We start from the raw sequence: 20,216 nt of genomic DNA on the forward strand, positions 1-20,216 counted from the left end.
AGTTAAGGAGAATTCACTGTTCCACATGTTACCTCTATTCTCTCTATTCACCTTCACTCAGTTTGCTTTTCGATTTATATACTGATTACAAAGTTAAAGCATACGAAGTAACAATAGCTAAATAAAAGATAAATAAAGAGCATTAAGCTTAATAATAGAATGAGAAGCTTGGATTTTACATGTATGATGTTCATTCTAAAAAAGGAAATATTTACGCTCATGATTTCCTGTGAGACATCCAATCTTCTGTCCATGTCAATATTTTATCTTCGACATTATTATAATAACATTTAATATGGCAAACAAGAGAAAACCTGCAGCTGCTGGAAATCTGAGCAACACACACAAAATGCTGGAGGAACTCAGCAGGCCTACCAGCATCTATGGAAAAAAGTACAGTCGACGTTTTGGACCAAAACCCTTCAAATGTTTAATCAAATTTACTTGATCAACTTTATTAAATGCCTTCTGGAAATCTAAGTATACTAGATCTACACATTGTCCTAATTGTGCATTTTTCAGTTCTTCACAGAACACCAATTCATTAGTCAGATGAGATATTCCTTTTGCTGAATTCTTGGTTTTGCTTGATTATCTTGAACAATTTGAAATTCCCCGTTATTACAAATTCCTTTTGGAAGAGGAATAGCTTTCATACTAATATATACTGCGAGAGAAATTAAATACACCATTTTGAAAGGACGAATTATACATAAAATTGAAGTTTTATTAAATAATTTCAAAGAAAATATTAACAGTCACCAATTTTACCATTAAACAGTTCTGCCAATCTAACGAAATGTTTCCTTTAAACCATGCACTGAAAATATTGTTTAAAACTTGGTTTTAGAAATTCCTTAATTCGGCAAATTATGTTTTCCTTATTTCAGCTGTAAGTGAATGCTTATGCAAAAATAAAATAAAACTTGACATCCAGTCTTAATAAAATCTCTGAATATTCATCAAAGGCTTCATGCTCAAATGTATTTACCCAGATTCAAAGGGCAAGGAATAGTAAAGACTCTATGCATTCTGAGGGTATGCAAAGCCAAACGTGCTGGACACAAATGAGGAAGCTTGTAGAGGTTCAATCCAATCCTCCCTTAATTTACTAACAACCCATTTAATATTAATTTGACCAATCACACCCTCTAAGATACTGTGAGCTCATGTTTGTACCTTGAATAGCAGCAGATTTTTACGTTGCTAGTTATTTTAATGGCAAGAAACAAATCATTGCAGATCCTTGTGTGAATTATGGCTAGAGATCAGAGTGCCCGTAATAACAAGAATTCAGTGAAGCTATGTGATTCTCCTTTATCCTCCCATAATAATGATGATGCACTCGAAGCTTCAGGGTCAAAAGGATTATGAGAAAAGCTCAGGCAAGAACATTTGACCTGCATGCATTAAATTGTATTACACAGAAGTCACTTCAAGCACAGAGAACCTCTGCACATGTTTATCCTATAACCAGCCACACTATACAATCATGAATCAAATGTTTTGCAACAAAAATAAAAAATCAAAATAAAGAGCCTTAAAAGGTAAACTGATGCATCTATTATCATCGTTATAGATTGTTATTTCTGAGATTTATACGTTCAACCAACTGCCACCTATGAAATACATTGTAGTTGTTTTTAGGAATTTATTTTCTATTCCATTGCAATAACTTAATTTAATACAATGCATTTATTTTAAGAAAGCAAATACATTCCTTTGATACCACACAATTTTAAGGAAAAATTTCATCTGTGAAGCTCAGTCATAAAATATTTGCTGAATTATTGTCAATGGCAATGCCAAATGGCATCACATTGCAACAGTGAAAGACTGAAACAGAGTACCTTCAAGCATACACTTTCATCAGACTTTTGTTTGCATTCTTGGAAGTTTTTCTTGAATTAGTGAGCCTTGCACAGTGGGTCTCAAGTGTTCAGTATGGCAGAGGTCACAACAGTTCCCAAAACCAGTGCACGACACTGATGAACTATTTGGGTAATGTCATGTAAGATAATATTAAAATGTTCTACTTACTTTAAAATTTCTTAGACCAATTAAGCATCTTTTACAAACTACCATAAATAAAATTTATGCACTGGAAGCTTCCTTCCTGTAAATGTCTTTAAAAGGTTAAGAATGATTAACTGACATCTGGTAGATACTTGGGGTTCGGGAAATTCATGGTAAGTTAGCAGATTGGAGACCATTTTATTTGCTATTGGATTATTTAACTTTCCCGTTGGATTATTATTCTCAAAGGACAACAGAATGATAGGTATTTAAAATAATTATTGGAAGTATAGTTTTGTTGATGGCTTCAAAACGTTCTTGTTCATTTGCTCGACAGCTAAGTATTAAAATCAGAAGGGGAACCGGGAAACCAAAATTAAAAGTCAAATGGGACATGGGAATACTGTGCAAATATCACAAGATTAATACAGTTAGTTGACCAGAATGCTTCTTAGCATAGTTCAAAACTAATACTTGAATGGTAAAAGAAATCTTAACCTTGAGCCCTGTGCATAAATACATTTAAGTGTGTGTGCGCGCAACAAACCAAATATCCATTAAAATTTAATGGGATGGACAATTTCTTCAGGAATCCAAATGTTCATGAATTCTGTCTCCATTTTCCAGTATTCCCTCTTCCATTAGTTTCCATTTCAATCTCTTCTCATGTTTAGTTTTGAAGAGTAATCCATGACCTACCAATAAACCAAACAACAATTCATTAAAAAGCTGCATTCTGTCTGAAGCTGATGAAGCAATCAATACCTCAGCTGTGTCCCATTCTGGTCTCACTGTAGTTTGTAACATGGAGGTGAGTATCTGTTTCTAAAATGATCAAAAATTTGGATCTATGATGTACCAGTGACATATGCAAACATTGCAATGGGTTTCAGGAAAGTAATTAGAAAAAGGGCAAGACCAAAGCAATTAAAAGCTTAGTGAAGTGTGGATTTTAAGAAGGGATTAAAGAAGAGGAAGAGGCACTCTCATAAGGGTACACATCTCTTGTGACTAACCAGCTAGGGGCTGTTAAAATATTAAACACTAGGACAAATGGCTGAAGCAAACAGAACTCCGGTGCCAGACACATGTCCTTTATAAATGCCAACTACACCCCTACTACATCTTCAGGATCTTGATCTGCGTGGGTCAATGTCCTCCTGTTGCCCAACTATGAAGCCAGTTAACATCTTGCTGGTTAGCAAACAATGGTTTTGGGCTGATAAAAGTTACTCTATGGTAGTGGTCACCAATCCGTCGATCGCGATCAACTGGTCAATCTTTGAGACTTTCCCAGTAGATCCCAAAAAAAAAAGAGAAGTAAATACACAAATACTGGTGAGAGATTGTTTCCGGGTTGCGGGGTTTTAGTTCCGTTCTTTCTGCCCAGTGTGCATGCGCATAGCTCCCCTGAACTACACAGTGTACTTCAGTGGTCCCCAACCACTGGGCCGCTGGAAACAATATCAGTCAGCTGCACCTTTCCTCATTCCGTCACGCCCACTGTTGAACTTGAACCCACGCGATGTCATCAGTCGCCTAAACGCAGTGATACCCTCGCGCCAGTGTTCGCCTCGCGCAGCCGGCGAGAACCACCAATGCTACCTGCCTGGAGCGCAGCTGGCGAGAAATGCTGATGCTACTGGCCCGGAGTGTGGCTGACGAGAAGTGCCAATGCTACTGGCCCGGAGTGTGGCTGACAAGAAGTGCCAATGCTACTGGCCTGAAGCACAGCCAGCAGGAAGTGCCGTTGGTACTGGCCTGGAACGCGGACAGATGGGCGCCGCCTCTGAACCTGTTTAGCACACTGAATGTTCGTGGAGAACCTGGTGCTAAAATATTCGCAGACGACATAATTCGGGCTCAAGGTTTCGTAAGTATCAAAGCAGCTACCTCGCTGTGATCTGCTGAAACAAACTTCTGTTGGCCGATAGATCCTACAAGGGGAGTGGGAACGGGCCTGTTGCTCTCCTTGCTCCGTCGGTTGCTCTCTCCAGACTGCGAGTGCCGCGGCCCTGGTACGGGGACCTCCGGCCCTGACCTTGTCCTCTCACCCCACCTACGACTAGCCGCACTTGGCCAGGGGGTCTGGTGGCGGGCGGGCAGAGGCTGGAGTTCGGGCCGGGAGGCTGTCTATTGAGGCAATGAAGCCCTCAAAACTGCTTCAGTACCCTAAGTCCAAGCACCCTGCACTTAAAGACAAATCCACTGAGTGTTTTCAGCGGAAAAAACGTGAGCAGCGTGGGACAGCAGCTAAGCGCCAAGAGCCGCGAAAACTAAACTGCGGAATAGACTGGACATAAGGAACCTGCTTCAATTATCGCTGTATTCCCGTCGTGTTTAACACCCCCCCGTCGGCCGGTCCGCAAGAATATTATCAATATTAAACCGGTCTGCGGTGCAAAAAATGGTGGGTACCCCTGGTGTTTAGGCATTATTTCTACTTATGGGTGTTATGATCCCAGCCCCCTCCTTTGTGAGAATCGCAAGAGCACCCGTCGAAAGGGGGGGGGGGTCAGTAGACCCAGTCGGAGAGAGAGAGAGAGAGACGTGCCAAATTGCAGGTACCACCAGGGATACAGAATAAAGACAACAGCAACTATTGTCTCATGGAGACCACGTGAAAAGCCCTTGGGCAAGGTGGGCTGGTTGAGAGAGAGATTGCATCATCCCAACCTGATTGACACCTGCGACCCCGTGAGGAAGTATAAAGGAGAGTCTCAGGGGGACAGCCCCCTCAGACGCACCCAGAAGACACGAGAGAGTGATCCCGCAGCAGCGGGAAGCCATTCTGAAGGAAGCCACGTGCGTTAGATTCCGGGATTGGAATCACAGAAAACTGCTTTAACTAACATCGGGGAGAGGAAACCAACGCTCCCCCGATTTCACGGAAGATTCATCGAGACTCGGCAAGTTCTTTCTCTTCTCCCCCCAATCTCTCTCTCTCAGTTGCCCCACGTGAAACCCAGCAATTTTCAAAGGGCTGAGGCTGACAGCCTTCTGAGTGACTTTTATATTTCCAACGGACAATCTATTAACCCCTAGACATCAGCAGAGCTCACTTCTAAATGATGATTATTAATATACCTGCGCTTTAGATTGAGTGTTGACAATGTGCACCCTCTGAATATATGTATTAACCCTACTTTTGTGTCCCTTTACGAATAAAACATTTGAAAATAGTGACAACAGACTTCAACAGACCTCTCTATCTTTGCTGGTAAGTTATCCAGTTACGGGATACGTAACACGGGTTGCAGGGTTTTACTTCTGGTCTTTTCTGCCCCGGTGTGCATGCGTGTAACCAATCGATCTGGGGTCGATCTCGCCTTTCACTAAGGCTGAGGTAGGGGATCTCGGGCTTACAAAGGTTGGTGACCACTACTGTATGGAATTTCGCTATGTTTCTGTTTAAAGAGCTGTAATCAAATTCAAAACTCAGAAAAAGATTTAAAAAGTGAATGTGAACTTTTATAGAGAGGGGTAGGAGATGAAAGAGGTTTCCACCATGATCTCAACTTCCCTCTCTCTCCACAGACCCCGCCTGATTTGACGAATCTTTCCAACACTCTGTGTTTAATTCATATACAAGGATTTAATCAATTATACAATCTTTAGAGCTTACTGACCTGCACAGTCAGCCATCTCTTTGAATGCTTTCTTCTTACAACAGCCACGACACAAGTTGAAAATACATTTTGTTCCCTGGATTTACAAAACAGACATTGAAACTTATTACTGTTCAATAGCAGATTATACTTATTAATTTCAAATATCTGCAAACATTAAAGTAACTTGCTAGCACTGAGCTCTGATTTTCACTTGATGGATCAACATCACTGTTAATACAACAAAGCTCTTAAAAATATTTTTCCGCAGCTGCCTTGATGTTAAGCTCTTTTGCCCAAACACCAAACTGGGAATTTAAGTGGGAAGTAAAGCACATGAGGCTGAAGTGACAAAACATTTTTTTAAAAGAAATATGTATAGCTCAAAAAGATCATTTTGATCCCTGGCAATTTGTAAGTGTAACTTGGACACCTGAGAAATATTGAGACCCATGGATTCGCAAGAAGAAATTCTGTAGGTCTCTGTATTTGTATTTTTTTTTACCCCTAGTACTCTATGTAAAGATCATTCTTTTATGAAAGACATACAATTTCCACCACAGTTCGCAATTTGACCATGTTTCTCTTAAAGTCACCAAATTATGTCAAATGGATTAGAAAGACTAAGACTGGTGCCAAGTTATTTCACTTTGAAAGTCTTACATCATCTTGCTCTTTAAACATATTCCATTGTTCTTTTGAGAAGGTTAAGATGGAATGCAATGTTTAATGGTGTTTTGGAATCTGCACATTATTGGCAAAGCCATTGCTGATGAGCCACGTTCTCGAGCTGCTGCCCTCCTTTTGGTAAAGATCAGTTATTGGTGGGTGGGTATAGTCCTTTTGGTGAGTCTGGAGTTTCAGGATTTGCACCTAGTGATGATAAAAGTATACTGTCAGGGTGTTCAGTGATGAATGAATCCACATATGGTGGTGTTTCCACATACAATATTTGGCCTCCTTGGAGGTAGAAGTTGCAGATTTGGGAGATGCTTTTGGGGATAGACTGGGTGAGTAGACAGCAGTACATTTATGTAGATGGTGCACACTATTGCCAATGTGCACTGGTGATGAAAGGAAGAAATGCACAGGATGTTTAATGGTGGTGTGTAATTTATTCTAACCAAAATATAAAGGTTAATCATCTAAAGGTCAAGAAGCAATGAAGTTCATTTAAATGTTGCATAATTTTAAGGCCGTTTTCATCTGGATAGCAAAGACACCTACATCAGACTCCTGCTTATTGACTACAGCATTGCCTGCAGTGCTGTAATTCTAAGCTCATCCGCAAACTCCTAGACCTATGACTTTGCACCTACTTCTGCAACTGAATCCCTAACTTCCTAATCAATGGACACCTCCATCTGGGAAAAGGCACCAAAGCATTCGGGCTCTCATGACCAGACTATGCAACAGTTTCTTCCCCCAAGCCATAAGACTCCTCAATACCCAGTCTGGACTGACATCAACTCACTGTGCCTATTGTCTTGTTTATTATTTATTGTGATACCTGCACTGTTTTGCGCACTTTATGCAGTCCTAGGTCTGTAGTCTAGTGTAGTTTTTCTCTGTGTTGTTTTTGCATAGTTCAGTGTAGTTTTTGTATTGTTTCATGTAGCACCATGGTCCTGAAAAACATTGTCTCGTTTTTACTATGTACTGTACCAGCAGTTATGGTTGAAATGACAATAAAAAGCGACTTGACTTGCCTCCATGATTTTATCCTTCACACCAGTGTCCTGCAAGGCTGTAACCTCAGCCCTTTATTATTATATTCCCTATATACTCACCATCGTGCGGCTAAATCATGCTATAGCTCCATTTGGAAGTTTGTATAGAAGAATCCAATTCCAATGTGTAGTTCTAATCAAGAAAATTGTTGAGTTCTTATAGAAGCTCTATTGTTTAAGTTACTCTGCTATCGGTTTTGTTCATTTTTAGTATGTGCAGAATCAATGTGAATGATGAGCAATCATCTGTATGCAACATAATTATGAATACTCAAGCCATTTCTACTCAAAAGTTTTCTTATTCAGAAAACCAATTTGCATGTATGTGCTAAAACATTGTTATGAAGCAGACTACAGAATATCCACAAGTACTGAGAACCAAAAATTTTCTTAATATTTCTACAATTGCCAGCATACTTTTCTGTCACAGCTAAATACACCCTAATCAGATTGGTGATTGTTAGGCTAATCCACAAGAAAAACAGCAAGTAGAATTCTAAACTTCTACATTCCTGTAAACAAGGTGTTCCCAACCTTTTTTTATGCCATGGACCAATACCATTAAGCAAGGGGGTGGTTGGGAATAGATTCTTATGATGAAAATATTTAGTTTCATCTTCTAACAAAGATGAAGAAGCTACTGCTTGCGACTATTTACTTGTCTATTAGTGAATGGGAAGACTATTCGTTTCTCTCACATAGTTATTACCTAGCATTTCCTTTAACATTCCTGAGTACATCCTTTGTGAATAAGTGAAAAATAATATTGGCTGCTACTCTTCACCATCTGCTACTATCACTTACAAGATCAAGAAAAATAAATGAATAGTAATCTTGTAGAACAAAGATCAGCACTCAAGTCTCAGCTACTTGCAACCTAAAATAACGGCTTGAATAAAGAGACCAAGTATAAAATATCCAAGCTTGGTTAAGATACCATTAAGATGGATAATAAATAGTATTGAGACACCAAGTGCATGGAAGTTTAAATAGTGAAAACTGTGCCAAGTATAAACACAGAGCTGATGCCTACCCAGCCAAGACCATTCTATCTGTCATGGACCCACTTGACGGGCTGGAGTAACACAGTATATAAAAGTATCTCAGTCCCCAAGACAACTGCTATCTTCAATGACTAATTAAACAGATGGGCTATAATCTTGCTGACCAGGTATGTCATCCTTAAGCCATCTTAACTGGTTCGAACATTTAACAATTAGCTGGAGATAAGACCATCTGTTCCTTCTTTGTATTCAATGCATCTGTGTAAGTATAACATAACTGTAATTATTTTAGGTATCACATCATTCATTTTTGGTATACAGTTATTTAATTTTTATAATTAATTCATCTTTCATGAAAACAAGTTATCCACCTAAGAGACTGAAGGAAAAAAGTTCTATATTAACAAATGAGCTAAATGTAAAGAAACAACAACTGAAGGGTAGGTAATCAAAGTTATTTACAATTTGTTCACTTCCATGCACTAATCAAATATGTTGTAGTAGTAAAGTAGCAGAAGGAACACTGGGCTTTCTACTTTCCAAAACTAAATCAAAATGCTTAATCACAAAGCCAAAGTCAATGTATTCAAACTGTCATATTAAGAACACAGAAATTATAGATGCTGTAGGCTTGCATATGGAATAGGTTCTTTTACACAATGTGTCTACGGCACAGACAGCACCAAACCTGCTATCAGGTCATTTCACATGCCTACTTTTAAGATTAGGATTTCAATTGGTCTCATTATTGCTCATTCTTCTTTCTTCACCTGCTATTATGTCTTAGTGGTTAAGGTTATGAATAATGATGATGATACCAAAGTGAGGTGATTTTAAAGAGTCTGCACAGCTGGCAGAAAAATACTCTTACTATCAAGACCAATCAGGACTCCAAATGCACAACACTCAAAGTTTTCAAGCAGCAGTGATTAGAAAATTATAGCAGTATTCGCCCGAACTTCCTAATTGCACAGTCAACTAATGGTTCTCTAGTCAGCAGTACAGCCTCAAAATTGCCTCTTGAGTTCATCACTGCTCAAGCATAATGATAGCAAAATCATCTCATACAGTCTATACTCCACAGCATGACGTTTGGCCAAACGAATAGCTAAAAAATTGCAAACAGGTAATCTCCTTACTAACTTCTGGAAACGTGAACTGTGACTAGACAAACACATTTTTTCACACTACATAGAGCAAAATGTTTTATACTCTGCTCTTCAGTCTTCAAGAAATTGATATTTTTCTGTTTTGTTTTAAAGCTATATATTGATCAGAAGACAGGTAATTTTAAACTTTGATATTGGTATTACATCTGTGAGTTAAGAAATTAACATTAGAACGCAGAGTAAAGTCAGATGTGAATCACTTTGGGCGTTTATTCTAGAGATTCTGGAAGATGCACTCACTCTCAAAGTGGGAAGAGATACAGTACTGTGCAAAGGTCGTATGGACCCTAAATTTTTTATATAAATTTTGTTTTCAGAGTTTAATTTTTGTCTTCTGCATTAGTGTGTCAATAGAAAAGAGCAAATTTTAGATTTCCAAACATTCTTTTTCCAAAAAAAATTATTTAGAAAGATAATCAATGACATAATTAATTGAATGAACTAACCAGATCAGTCGGAAAGGAAATGTGTGTAGAAGGAATCAAACTGGGAAACGTGATGAGGGAAGGGCAAGATTTTTGGAGTAGCGTAAGGTTGGAGGACTCTGAGGCAGATGTTTTGGCCGGAAGAGACTACTGGCAGTTACACCCCCTGTAACGTGACTGAGGGTGGGAAGTTCAGACAGGGAGTTAAGTGATGGTATGGAATGAAATTTGGTAAGAAATAAAAGGAAAGTGAGTCAGGGATGGGGGAGAAACGAGATCAGATGAGGAGGGTTGCCCGGTGAAGGACATTAGGACTGTGGTGGAAGATGATATCAACGTCATAGTAATGATTACTTTCATATCTAATTCTCATAAACATCTTCATCTGCTTCACTTGTCGAAGGCTATTCAGTGGGATTTTCAAAAAGTCAGCAACAAGTCTTAGCAAAGGTAGGTTGTTGATTACATGTACTGATGTAAAAGAACAGGAGAAAATATTGCAAATGAAGACTCTGGATGATAGTAAAATTGTTAGTGAAGGTTTGAGATGTTATTTCTAGTGAAACTCGGTGTGTACCAAGAGAAGATATTAGGGACAATCTGAGTAGGGTTAAGGTAGCCTTGGAGGGAAGGGGAAGATGTGCTAGTCTGTTCTGTTGCATTTTTCTAAGGAATTCCTACCGTCAAAAGTTTATTTAGGCTGTGTTAGTTATTCTGTAGAGTGCATGATCCATTGCAGTGTTTTAAAGTGCCAACGAGTGGGATCCATTGATGCTTCTTGCGAAGGAAATTGTGATGTGCAAAGTGGGGAGGTGAACACGACTATGGAATTAAAACAGGTTTGAGAGTTAGGATCTGATCCCTGTCATGGCTCCCTTCATATGTCCTTACAGTAGGTGGCAGTATTACAACTTCCTGATTGGTATGAGCTGCCAATAGCACAAAAGAAAAGGAGGAGGAGCCAAACTGGGCGAAAGACAACCAAACTAAAAGGTGAGGTGTGACAGATGTGATACTTTAACCTTCAAATCATCAATTCTTACGCCATGGCAACAGTGAGCATAGCAGCAAGACACATGCTGGTCATCCTGCATCAGCAAGGTCTCTCCCAAGCAAGCAGAAAATATGCGGCAGGCAGGAATTTCAAAATGTGCTGTCCTTGCTCTTCTGAAGAAGCATAGAGAAACGGGCAAGAAACGCAATGGTCAGCCATGGAAATTGAGTGCAGCAGATGAGACATACATCAAATTGACATCCCTCTGATTTCTGGTCAAGATGGCACCTGCTTACTATACTTCTTCAGTCAACATCTTTTGGATAGATCACGAAACCATATAAAAAACTTTCTGTCTTTTACATTTGTTTTTTTACTTTGAATATGATTCTGGAACTATTGAAGCCTGTGATTTGCAGTTTGGAGGTCGTTTGGGTGTTTCAGTGCTCTGCAGTCTCCACTGGGATTCCAGGAGGCAGAGGCAGTGTGTGGGGGAACGGTGCGGCAAGAAGGCCGCGAGTTAATATTTGACTCCATTTCGCCGAATAAGACTTCCATTGCTTGCCATTTAAAGCGATGAGGGAGATTGAAATGCTGGCTGCCTGCCTTTCTATTACTGGGGGGGTGGGGTCATTCTGCGGCTGGAGAGGGGAAACTGCCTTTTAATCGCTGGTGAGATCATTCTGCTGTGGAGAGGGTAGACTGCCTTTTTATCGCTGATGAAATTGTTGTGCTACGGAAAGGGGGGACTGCCTTCTTATCGCTGGTGATCACTCTGCCAAGGAGAGGGAGAATGTTGCCCAGGTTTTTTGTGTTTTGGATGTGGATTTTTTTTTCAGTCTTATCGCATTTTTGTATTCAGTGTTTTTCACCTGATCTTTTTTTATTTTTTGTGTATGGGGAGGGGGTTTGGGAGTCAATGTACCAGTTCTATTTTTGTTTACTGTAAATGTCACTCCACTCTTTAAGAAGGGAGAGAAATTATAGGCCAGTTAGTCTGACCTCAGTGGTTGGGAAGATGTTGTAGTCGATTGTTATGGATGTGGGATCATGGTACTTGGAAGAACATGATAAAGTAGGCAAAAGTCAGCATGGTTTCCTTAAGGGAAAATCCAGCCTGACAAATCTGTTGAAATTCTATAAAGAAATAAGAAACAGGATAGACAGAGGAGAGTCAGTCAAAGTTGTGTACTTGTACTTTCAGAAGACCTTTGACAAGGTGCCACATATGAAGCTGCTTAACAAGAATCCATGGTATTGCAGGAGAGGTACTAGCATGGATAGAGCCTTGGCTGGAGGCAAAGCGTGGGAATAAAGGGAGCCTTTACTGGTTGGCTGCCAGTGACTTGTGGTGTTCCACTGGGGTATGTGTTGTGACCACTTATTTTTACTTTATATGTTAATGATTTGGATGATGAAATTGATGGCTTTGTGGTCAAGTTTGGGTCGATATGAAGGTAGGTGGAGGAACAGGTAGTTTTGAGGAAGCAGAGAGGCTACAGAAGGACTTAAACAGATTAGGAGGATGGGCAAAGAAGTGCCAATGCAGGATTCCCTAAAGGTTAATTTGCAGGTTGAGCTGGTGGTCAGGAAGCAAAATACAATGTTTGCATTCACTTCGAGAGGACTAGAATATAAAAGTAAGGATGTAAAGTTGAGGCTTTATAATGCACTGGTGAGGCATCACTTGGAGTATTGTGAACAGTTTTGGGCCCCTTATCTAAGAAAGGATGTGCTGACATTGGACAGGGTTCAAAGCAGGTTCACAAAAATGATTCCAGGATTGAAAGGCTTACCATATGAGGAGCATTTGGTGGCTCTGGACCTGTACTCAGTGGGATTCAGAAGAATGAGGGGAGGAGCTCTTCGGAACCTATCAAATGTTGAAAGGCATCAACGGAATAGATATAGAGAGGATGCTTCCAATGGTGAGGGAGTCTAGGACCAGAGGGCACAGCCTCAGAATAGAGGGATGTCAATTTAGAATAGAGGTGAAGAGGAATTTCTTTAGTCAGCGAGTGGTTAATCTGTGGAATTTGTTGCCACAGGTGGCTGTACAGTTCAAGTCACTGGGTATATTTAAGGCAGAGGTTGGTAGATTGGTGATTAATCAGGGCATGAAGGTTATGGGGAGAAAGCATAACCGGAGACTGAGACTGAGAGGGGAATGGAACAGCCATGATGAAATGATGGACAGACTCAGTGGGCCGAAATGGCCTAATTCTGCTCTTAAGACCATAAGACATTGGAACAGAATTAGGCCATTTGGCCCATCTCATCTTAAGAAGTCTGTACCTTATTCGACAGGGTTTTCTGAACAGTAATATAAAGCAATTGACGCTAGTGTATTTGACCACCGGTTAATAGTTGGACTAGTAAAGTGTTGTAAATCTTCATAACAGCATTTCCATCCACCTCACCCTATTCCATCCAGCAGGAACTAATTCCTAGCACCAGATGCTTCTTTGTATTGTGCTTAGCCATTGACTATTCATGTACGAGCCAACAAGTTCATGTTTACCTCAATAGCTACATGCACGTTTTCTCAAGCAGTTACACTGCATAGCAAATAGACTAGAACCTTAGAAACTTTTTCTTTGCCCTTATACAGGAACATGACATTAACTGCAGGCTTCTGAAGTTACTGGCCTTGATCTGCCCAGTTGGGAAGTGGAAGTAGAATCTAACACCTGGTTCAGTAGCTCACAAAATGAACCACTAAGCTAAAGTAGGTACTTCCAATGTGTTGATGTCAAAGTAAACAGATTAACCAATTCAAATTAACTTTCTGATGCTGGGGTGTCCAATGCACTAACTAATACTTGATTTAGATTTGTTGAGTTCACATAATATTCATGTTCATAAAATTTTGAAAATGAATGCCAGAACAAGGAACCAGTTACAAAAGCCTGATCAATCCTACATCAAAATAAAATACTGAAAACTAAATTTTGGAGAAACTTTTCAAAATGCATGGATTTTAGAAAGATGAGAAAACAGAAAGCAAATTAATGACATCTGTAACTACTAATGCCATATGCAGAGCCAATAGAAAAAATTTGTATTATTTTCATCCTTTACTTGGATGAAATGAATATTACATGATTATATAAAAGAGATAAATGCTAAAAGGCAATAAATGGCAGCAACTATCAAAAATGAGTAAATCTCCACTTGCTATTTTGTTGACATGATTTTGATTGGTCATTTTAAATTTATGGCCAATTTAGTAAGGCTCTGGATATAATCTTGTTGAGTATAGAATAAAAATCCATGACCTTCCAATAGCATCTCCTTAACCTGCAGCCCATGATAAGGTGTGTGGGAACATCACTACTTACAGGTTCCTTTCCAGGTCACCCATCATCCTAACTAGGGAATATACTGCTGTTCCCTTGTCATCGATGGGATAGCCTTCTCAATTGCTTTATGAGAATCTTCACTAGAAGCACAGCCATAGTTCAAGATAGTGACTCACAAGGCTAATTACAGACATGCAATAATTGCCAGACTCCCCAACAATGCACATATCCTGAAAAATGATAAAGACATCTTACCTTTGGATTCCCACACTGTTCACATTTCACATACTTAGCTGAAAGTTAAGTAAAAAAAAAAGTTATAAGGAAACAGATTTATCATTCTTATGTCTAAGTTCACAGAATCTTTGACAGCATCAAAATATAATTGTAAAGTGTAAAATCAGATGCATTTCGATGAAGGGTCCTGCCTCAAAACATCAACTGTTTACTCTTTTCCATAGATGCTGCCTGGTCTGCTGAGTTCTTCCAGCATTTTGTGTGTGTTGCTTGGATTTCCAGCATCTGCAGATTTTCTTGTGTTTGTATTAAAACATACATTCTTGCCTTTATCAGTCAAAAGCTTCATTGTTTCTATACACCTGGGATTGGAATATTTTCTTTTTCTCTCCATAAATTTTATGTCATATAAAGATAGGCTGCTCTGGTTCTAATTTGCACTATTTAGTTCTCCAGTCACATGTGTCCGTTTTTAAAAAATATAATGGCTCTCAATTCAATTTTAAAATTCTCATCCTTGCTTCCTTAGATGGTCTGAAATAGTCTTCTTCCTACAGCTTTATAACCCACCAAGAAATTAAAGCTCCTCCAATTCTGTACTCCCGATCAGTCCGAAATTTAATCGCCTCTTCATTGGCAGCTGTACCTTTAGTTGGCAAAACAATAAATTTCACTCCAATTTTCCTTCCTCTTTTTCCCCCTATTTAAATGTTCCTTAAAATGGAAACTTTAACTAAACTTCAGATCATCTCACTTTAAATGGATCAATGTACAGGTATCTTAGCCAAAGAACACAAGAGTTGTTCAACTAGAATATACAAAGGTTCAAGTTGTACCATCCCCCTCATCACCAGCATGCATTGATTGACAGCATTTCTGTTTCATTGTTGAAGACATGTAGGCACAAACTAAACCTCAGATATCCTGGATTGGATAAATACCCTTTTAGTTAGCTTTTAAGTGCTAAATAGATCAAAGCAAACTTTCAAATTCAGCTTTCATATAATGGGACAAATGACCAACAAAACGTGTCAACTGGTGAACAAGATAAATGTGAAGTTGTTCATTTTGGGAAAAAGGAATGGAAAAATTGAAATATTTATCATGCATGTTCAGACGTTCAATGAAGCACAATTAAAGCCATAGAAACAGAATGACGATACAGGATTTTACAATAGCAATGACAGTGAAACGACCAGTAGACATCATTATTGCTCAGAGAAACTACTGACAGTCAGCACCATTAATTGAAACTGACATCAACCTTGAGGATGTCCATGTAGTTTATTTTAATATGAAAATCCTGAAGATGCTGTCAGCCATGCATTACAATCCTGCAGGCTGTGATGATGATATTTCTGAAACAGGAATTAACAAACAAAGCAATGCGAATTTGTGTTTTTTTTCCCCAAACGTATGAATATAACTCACCCATAGGTATTGCACCAGGTCCTAGAAGGTGCAAGGAGTATTTTCCCATAGTGGAGGGTTTTAATAGAAGACAAAAGCTGCGAGGGACCCAAGTAGCAGATTTTAATTCAAGACTTTCAAAAAATCATCCCAATGATTTTTTTAATTTGTGAAAAAACTTTCGTAACACATGTTAATTTGAAAAGATTAAAAATAAATCTCTCATTTGGCTTGTTGATACAAATTTTTAAATTTGCAAAAAGGCTATGTTTTGAAAATAAATTTCGCAAAAGTTTTTGAAAGTGGCTGAAAGTTCCTAAAAATTTGAACAGTACTTTTTTTTCCCCTAACTGTTCAGACAGAATCCGAGGGAGAAACTTACTCAAGTTTTCATTTCTCATTTTGTGTGTGAAGATAATTTGGCCCCTCTTTGTGTATACCAGTTTGCAAGCACAGAAATTTACACAAAAAAACAGAGAAAATGGACTCACTGACCACCATTAGTTCTCACTAGCAGGACCACTGGGGATTAAGTGGCACTTCTGAAATGAGTCTATTGCTAATTGCTGTCAGTGTGCTATTGACTGCAAAACCCAGGCCATAGCACTTACTAAAACCAAGCTCAAAACAATGAATTAATCTGGTATTTATATCTGAAGGAATTAAGTGAGAAGAAGTATGTAGGACATCACTGAAACTCTATTTACAATTTTGCAAACTTCATTAAAAGAGGATACAGAAAGCATGGCAAGATGCAATGTGGGTTAAGTGGGATGATACTTAGAAATGAGACAGGGAACACATAAGAAGCAGGAACAATAGCAGCCCCTTAAGCCTGCTTCCCCATTCCATAAGGCTATGACCTCAACAAACATTTTCTTGCCTATCCTCAATTCATCTAATATCCATAAAATTATTGATCTCAATGAACTCAATGTCTAAACCCGCACAGCTTTCTTAAGTAAAGAATTCCAATGATTCACCTCTATCAGTGAGAGTTTCTTGTTCCAGATCTAAATGATCTATCACTTACTGTGAGCCCCTACGTCTAGAATCTCAAACACATAAACTGTGTCCAAAATTTTTAAAGAATTTCAAAAGGATAGTGATAAAAGGGTATTTACAGGCCTGTATCCATCAGGGCTTTTCAGCAAATTAATGGAAGTTGGAAAAAAATCTTTACATAGAGAACGCATTTGATTTTGAATTTACCACTACCTACAATTTTAAAGTGGATTTTACAGATGATTTTAAAGGGAAATACAGAAAATGGATGACAAGAAGGAATGACCATGTGGCGCATACAAATACAGACTGATGCACATGTTGCCATGTTACTGTGCTATAATCTTTAATGTTACGGTATGAATGGTAGGGTTCTGAGGAATGTGGTAGAACAAAGGGGTCTGGGAATACAGGTCCATAATTCATTGAAAATGGTGTGACAGATAGGGTCATGAAAAAAGCTTCTGACACACTGGCCTTCATAAATCAATGTACTGAGTACAGGAGATGGGCTGTTGAAATTGTATGAGAAGTTTGTGAGGCCTAATTTAGAGTATCGTGTGCAGTTTTTGTCACCTACCTACAGGAAAGATGTAAACAAGGATTTTGCTGGGTTTGGAGGACCTGAGTTATAAGGAAAGATTGAATAGGTTAGAATGGTATTCTTTACAACATAGAAGATTGAGAAGAGAACTGATAAAGGTATACAAAATTATCAGGGTTATAGATAGAGCAAATATAAGCAGGCTTTTTCCACTGAGGCTCAGTGGGACCACAACCAGAAAGCATGGGCTAAGGGTGAAAGGTGAGAAGTCTAAGGGGAACATGAAGGGAAACTTCTTCACTTAGAGGATCATGAGATTGAGGAATGAGCTGCCAACATAAGTGGTGCATGTGAGCTCGATGTCAACATTTAAGAGACGTTTGGATAGGTACATGGATAGTAGGGATATAGAGCTCCGGTCCTGGTGCAGGTCCATGTGACTAGGCAGTCTAAATGGTTTCAGCATTGACCAGATGGGCTGAAGGGCCCACTTCTGTGCTGTACTTCTGTATGACCCTATGAAAAAGGGTTAGGATACAAATTGGGCTAGAACAGTCTCAAAGAGTGAACAGTCTTCTTTTGAAGCTGACAGTTTATATTTTGTATAATTACCATGCCTTATTCCCCATTCCTAAACTAGTAAACATAGAAACATAAAAAACCTACAGCACAATACAGGCCCTTCGGCCCACAAATTTGTGCCAAACATGTCCCTACCTTAGAAATTACTAGGCTTACCCATAGCTCTCTATTTTTCTAAGCTCCATGTACCTATCCAAAAGTCTCTTAAAAGACCCTATCGTATCCACCTCCACCACCATTGCTGGCAGCCTATTCCACGCACTCACCACTCTCTGAGTAAAAAACTTACCCCTGACATCTGCTCTGTACCTAGTCCCCAGCACCTTAAACCTGTGTCCTCTTGTGGCAACCATTTCAGCCCTGGGGAAAAGCCTCTGACTATCCACACGATCAATGCCTCTCATCATCTTATACACCTCTATCAGGTCACCTCTCATCCTCCATCACTCCAAGGAGAAAAGACCAAGTTCACTCAACCTATTCTCATAAGGCATGCTCCCCAATCCAGGCAACATCCTTGTAAATCTCCTCTGCACCCTTTCTATGGCTTCCACATCCTTCCTGTAGTGGGGCGACAAGAACTGAGCACAATACTCCAAGTGGGGTCTGACCAGGGTCCTATATAGCTGCAACGTTACCTCTCGGCTCCTAAATTCAATTCCACGATTGATGGAGGCCAATACACCATACGCCTTCTTAACCACAGAGTCAACCTGCACAGCTGCTTTGAGCGTCCTATGGACTCAGACCCCAAGATCCCTCTGATCCTCCACACTGCCAAGAGTCTTACCATTAATAATATATTCTGCCATCATATTTGACCTACCAAAATAAACCACTTCACATTTATCTATGTTGAACTCCATCTGCCACTTCTCAGCCCAGTTTTGCATCCTATCAATGTCCCTCTGTAACCTCTGACAGCCCTCCATACTATCCACAACACCTCCAACCTTTAAGTCATCAGCAAACTTACTAAACCTATCCCTCCACTTCCTCATCCAGGTCATTTATAAAAATCTCGAAGAGTAAGGATCCCAGAACAGATCCCTGAGGCACTCCACTGGTGACCGACCTCCATGCAGAATATGACCTGTCTACAACCACTCTTTGCCTTCTGTGGGCAAGCCAGTTCTGGATCCACAAAGCAATGTCCCCTTAGATCCCATGCCTCCTTACTTTCTCAATAAGTCTTGCATTGGGTACCTTATCAAATGCCTTGATAAAATCCATATACACTACATCTACTGCTCTTCCTTCATCATAGTGTTTAGTCACATCCTCACAAAATTCAATCAGGCTTGAATCTGAAAAAAATACTTCTGGTTTCCTTCAACTTCATTCAGGCCAAGTGATCACTATAATAAAATCCAGCTTTACTCAGATAGTGCTTTGATGTTATTGGATTTTAATTTATATCACTGTCTTATATGGCCGTTGGTTTCTCCTTCATTTTGGAACAATGAACAGAGAATTCAAGGATTGAAAGAATGCAGTTAGTCTAAAATTTTATTAATTCTGCTTCTAAGCAGCATCTTGCATGACTCACTTTTAAGAATGATTTTAAATACTTTAGCAGGATTGCTATTGATATTGTCACAGATACCAAGATACAGTGAAAAGCTCACCTTTCAGGTGTTCATACAAATCAAATCATTACATGGTGCATTGAAGCAGAACAAGATATGTTGTGTTTGGAAATTCATGATGAGTCTTTTGCCATAGATACAACGGGCAACAATCATGGGGCTGAGCAAAGAACACAGCTCACTGCACTAGCCAGTAATTTGGCTTCTTTGCTTGAACTCAAGATGTTGTGGAGTTTTGTACTGTACAGAGGTCCATAAGTAATCAAATTTAAAGTATATTCTGATCAAAACAATACATTTTGACTGGGGCCAGTGCAAGACTAATAACTCAGTGTACTCATCTATAAAATTGGTTTCATCCTTCACATAGATCCCAAATTAGAAAACTTACGTTTCACTGAAGTATCAAAATTTTTTTTGGGATTTCGTGCTTTCTTTTTCTGTTTGTTCTTTGAAAGGGATTCAAGATTCCCATCTTCCTCTTCCAGCGCTCTTTTTCCACTGGTTTTCCCACCATTAGGTTGTTCCCCATTTTGAGAATTACTGTCCTTGGGTCTGTCAAGCAGAACAGAAATAAGATTTGTTTTAATTGAAATTACTG

General features: G+C 39.2%; 1 protein-coding gene across 3 annotated transcripts in view; it reads right to left on the reverse strand.

Moving 5' to 3' along the window:
- Positions 1-904: 904 nt before the first annotated feature.
- The window catches only part of dus1l (dihydrouridine synthase 1-like (S. cerevisiae)), a 60,252-nt gene continuing 40,940 nt past the window's right edge, over positions 905-20,216 (reverse strand). For all 3 annotated transcript variants that reach the window (XM_059948583.1, XM_059948582.1, XM_059948584.1), the window contains 4 exons: positions 20,007-20,170; positions 14,504-14,541; positions 5,646-5,721; positions 905-2,711 (listed from right to left, as the gene is read on the reverse strand). In XM_059948583.1, coding sequence (XP_059804566.1) covers positions 2,602-2,711; positions 5,646-5,721; positions 14,504-14,541; positions 20,007-20,170 — 388 coding nt within the window. In that variant the 3' untranslated portion in view covers positions 905-2,601. The remainder of the gene's footprint in view (positions 2,712-5,645; positions 5,722-14,503; positions 14,542-20,006; positions 20,171-20,216) is intronic.

Source organism: Hypanus sabinus, chromosome 23, assembly GCF_030144855.1.
Source record: "Hypanus sabinus isolate sHypSab1 chromosome 23, sHypSab1.hap1, whole genome shotgun sequence".
Taxonomy (NCBI): domain Eukaryota; kingdom Metazoa; phylum Chordata; class Chondrichthyes; order Myliobatiformes; family Dasyatidae; genus Hypanus; species Hypanus sabinus.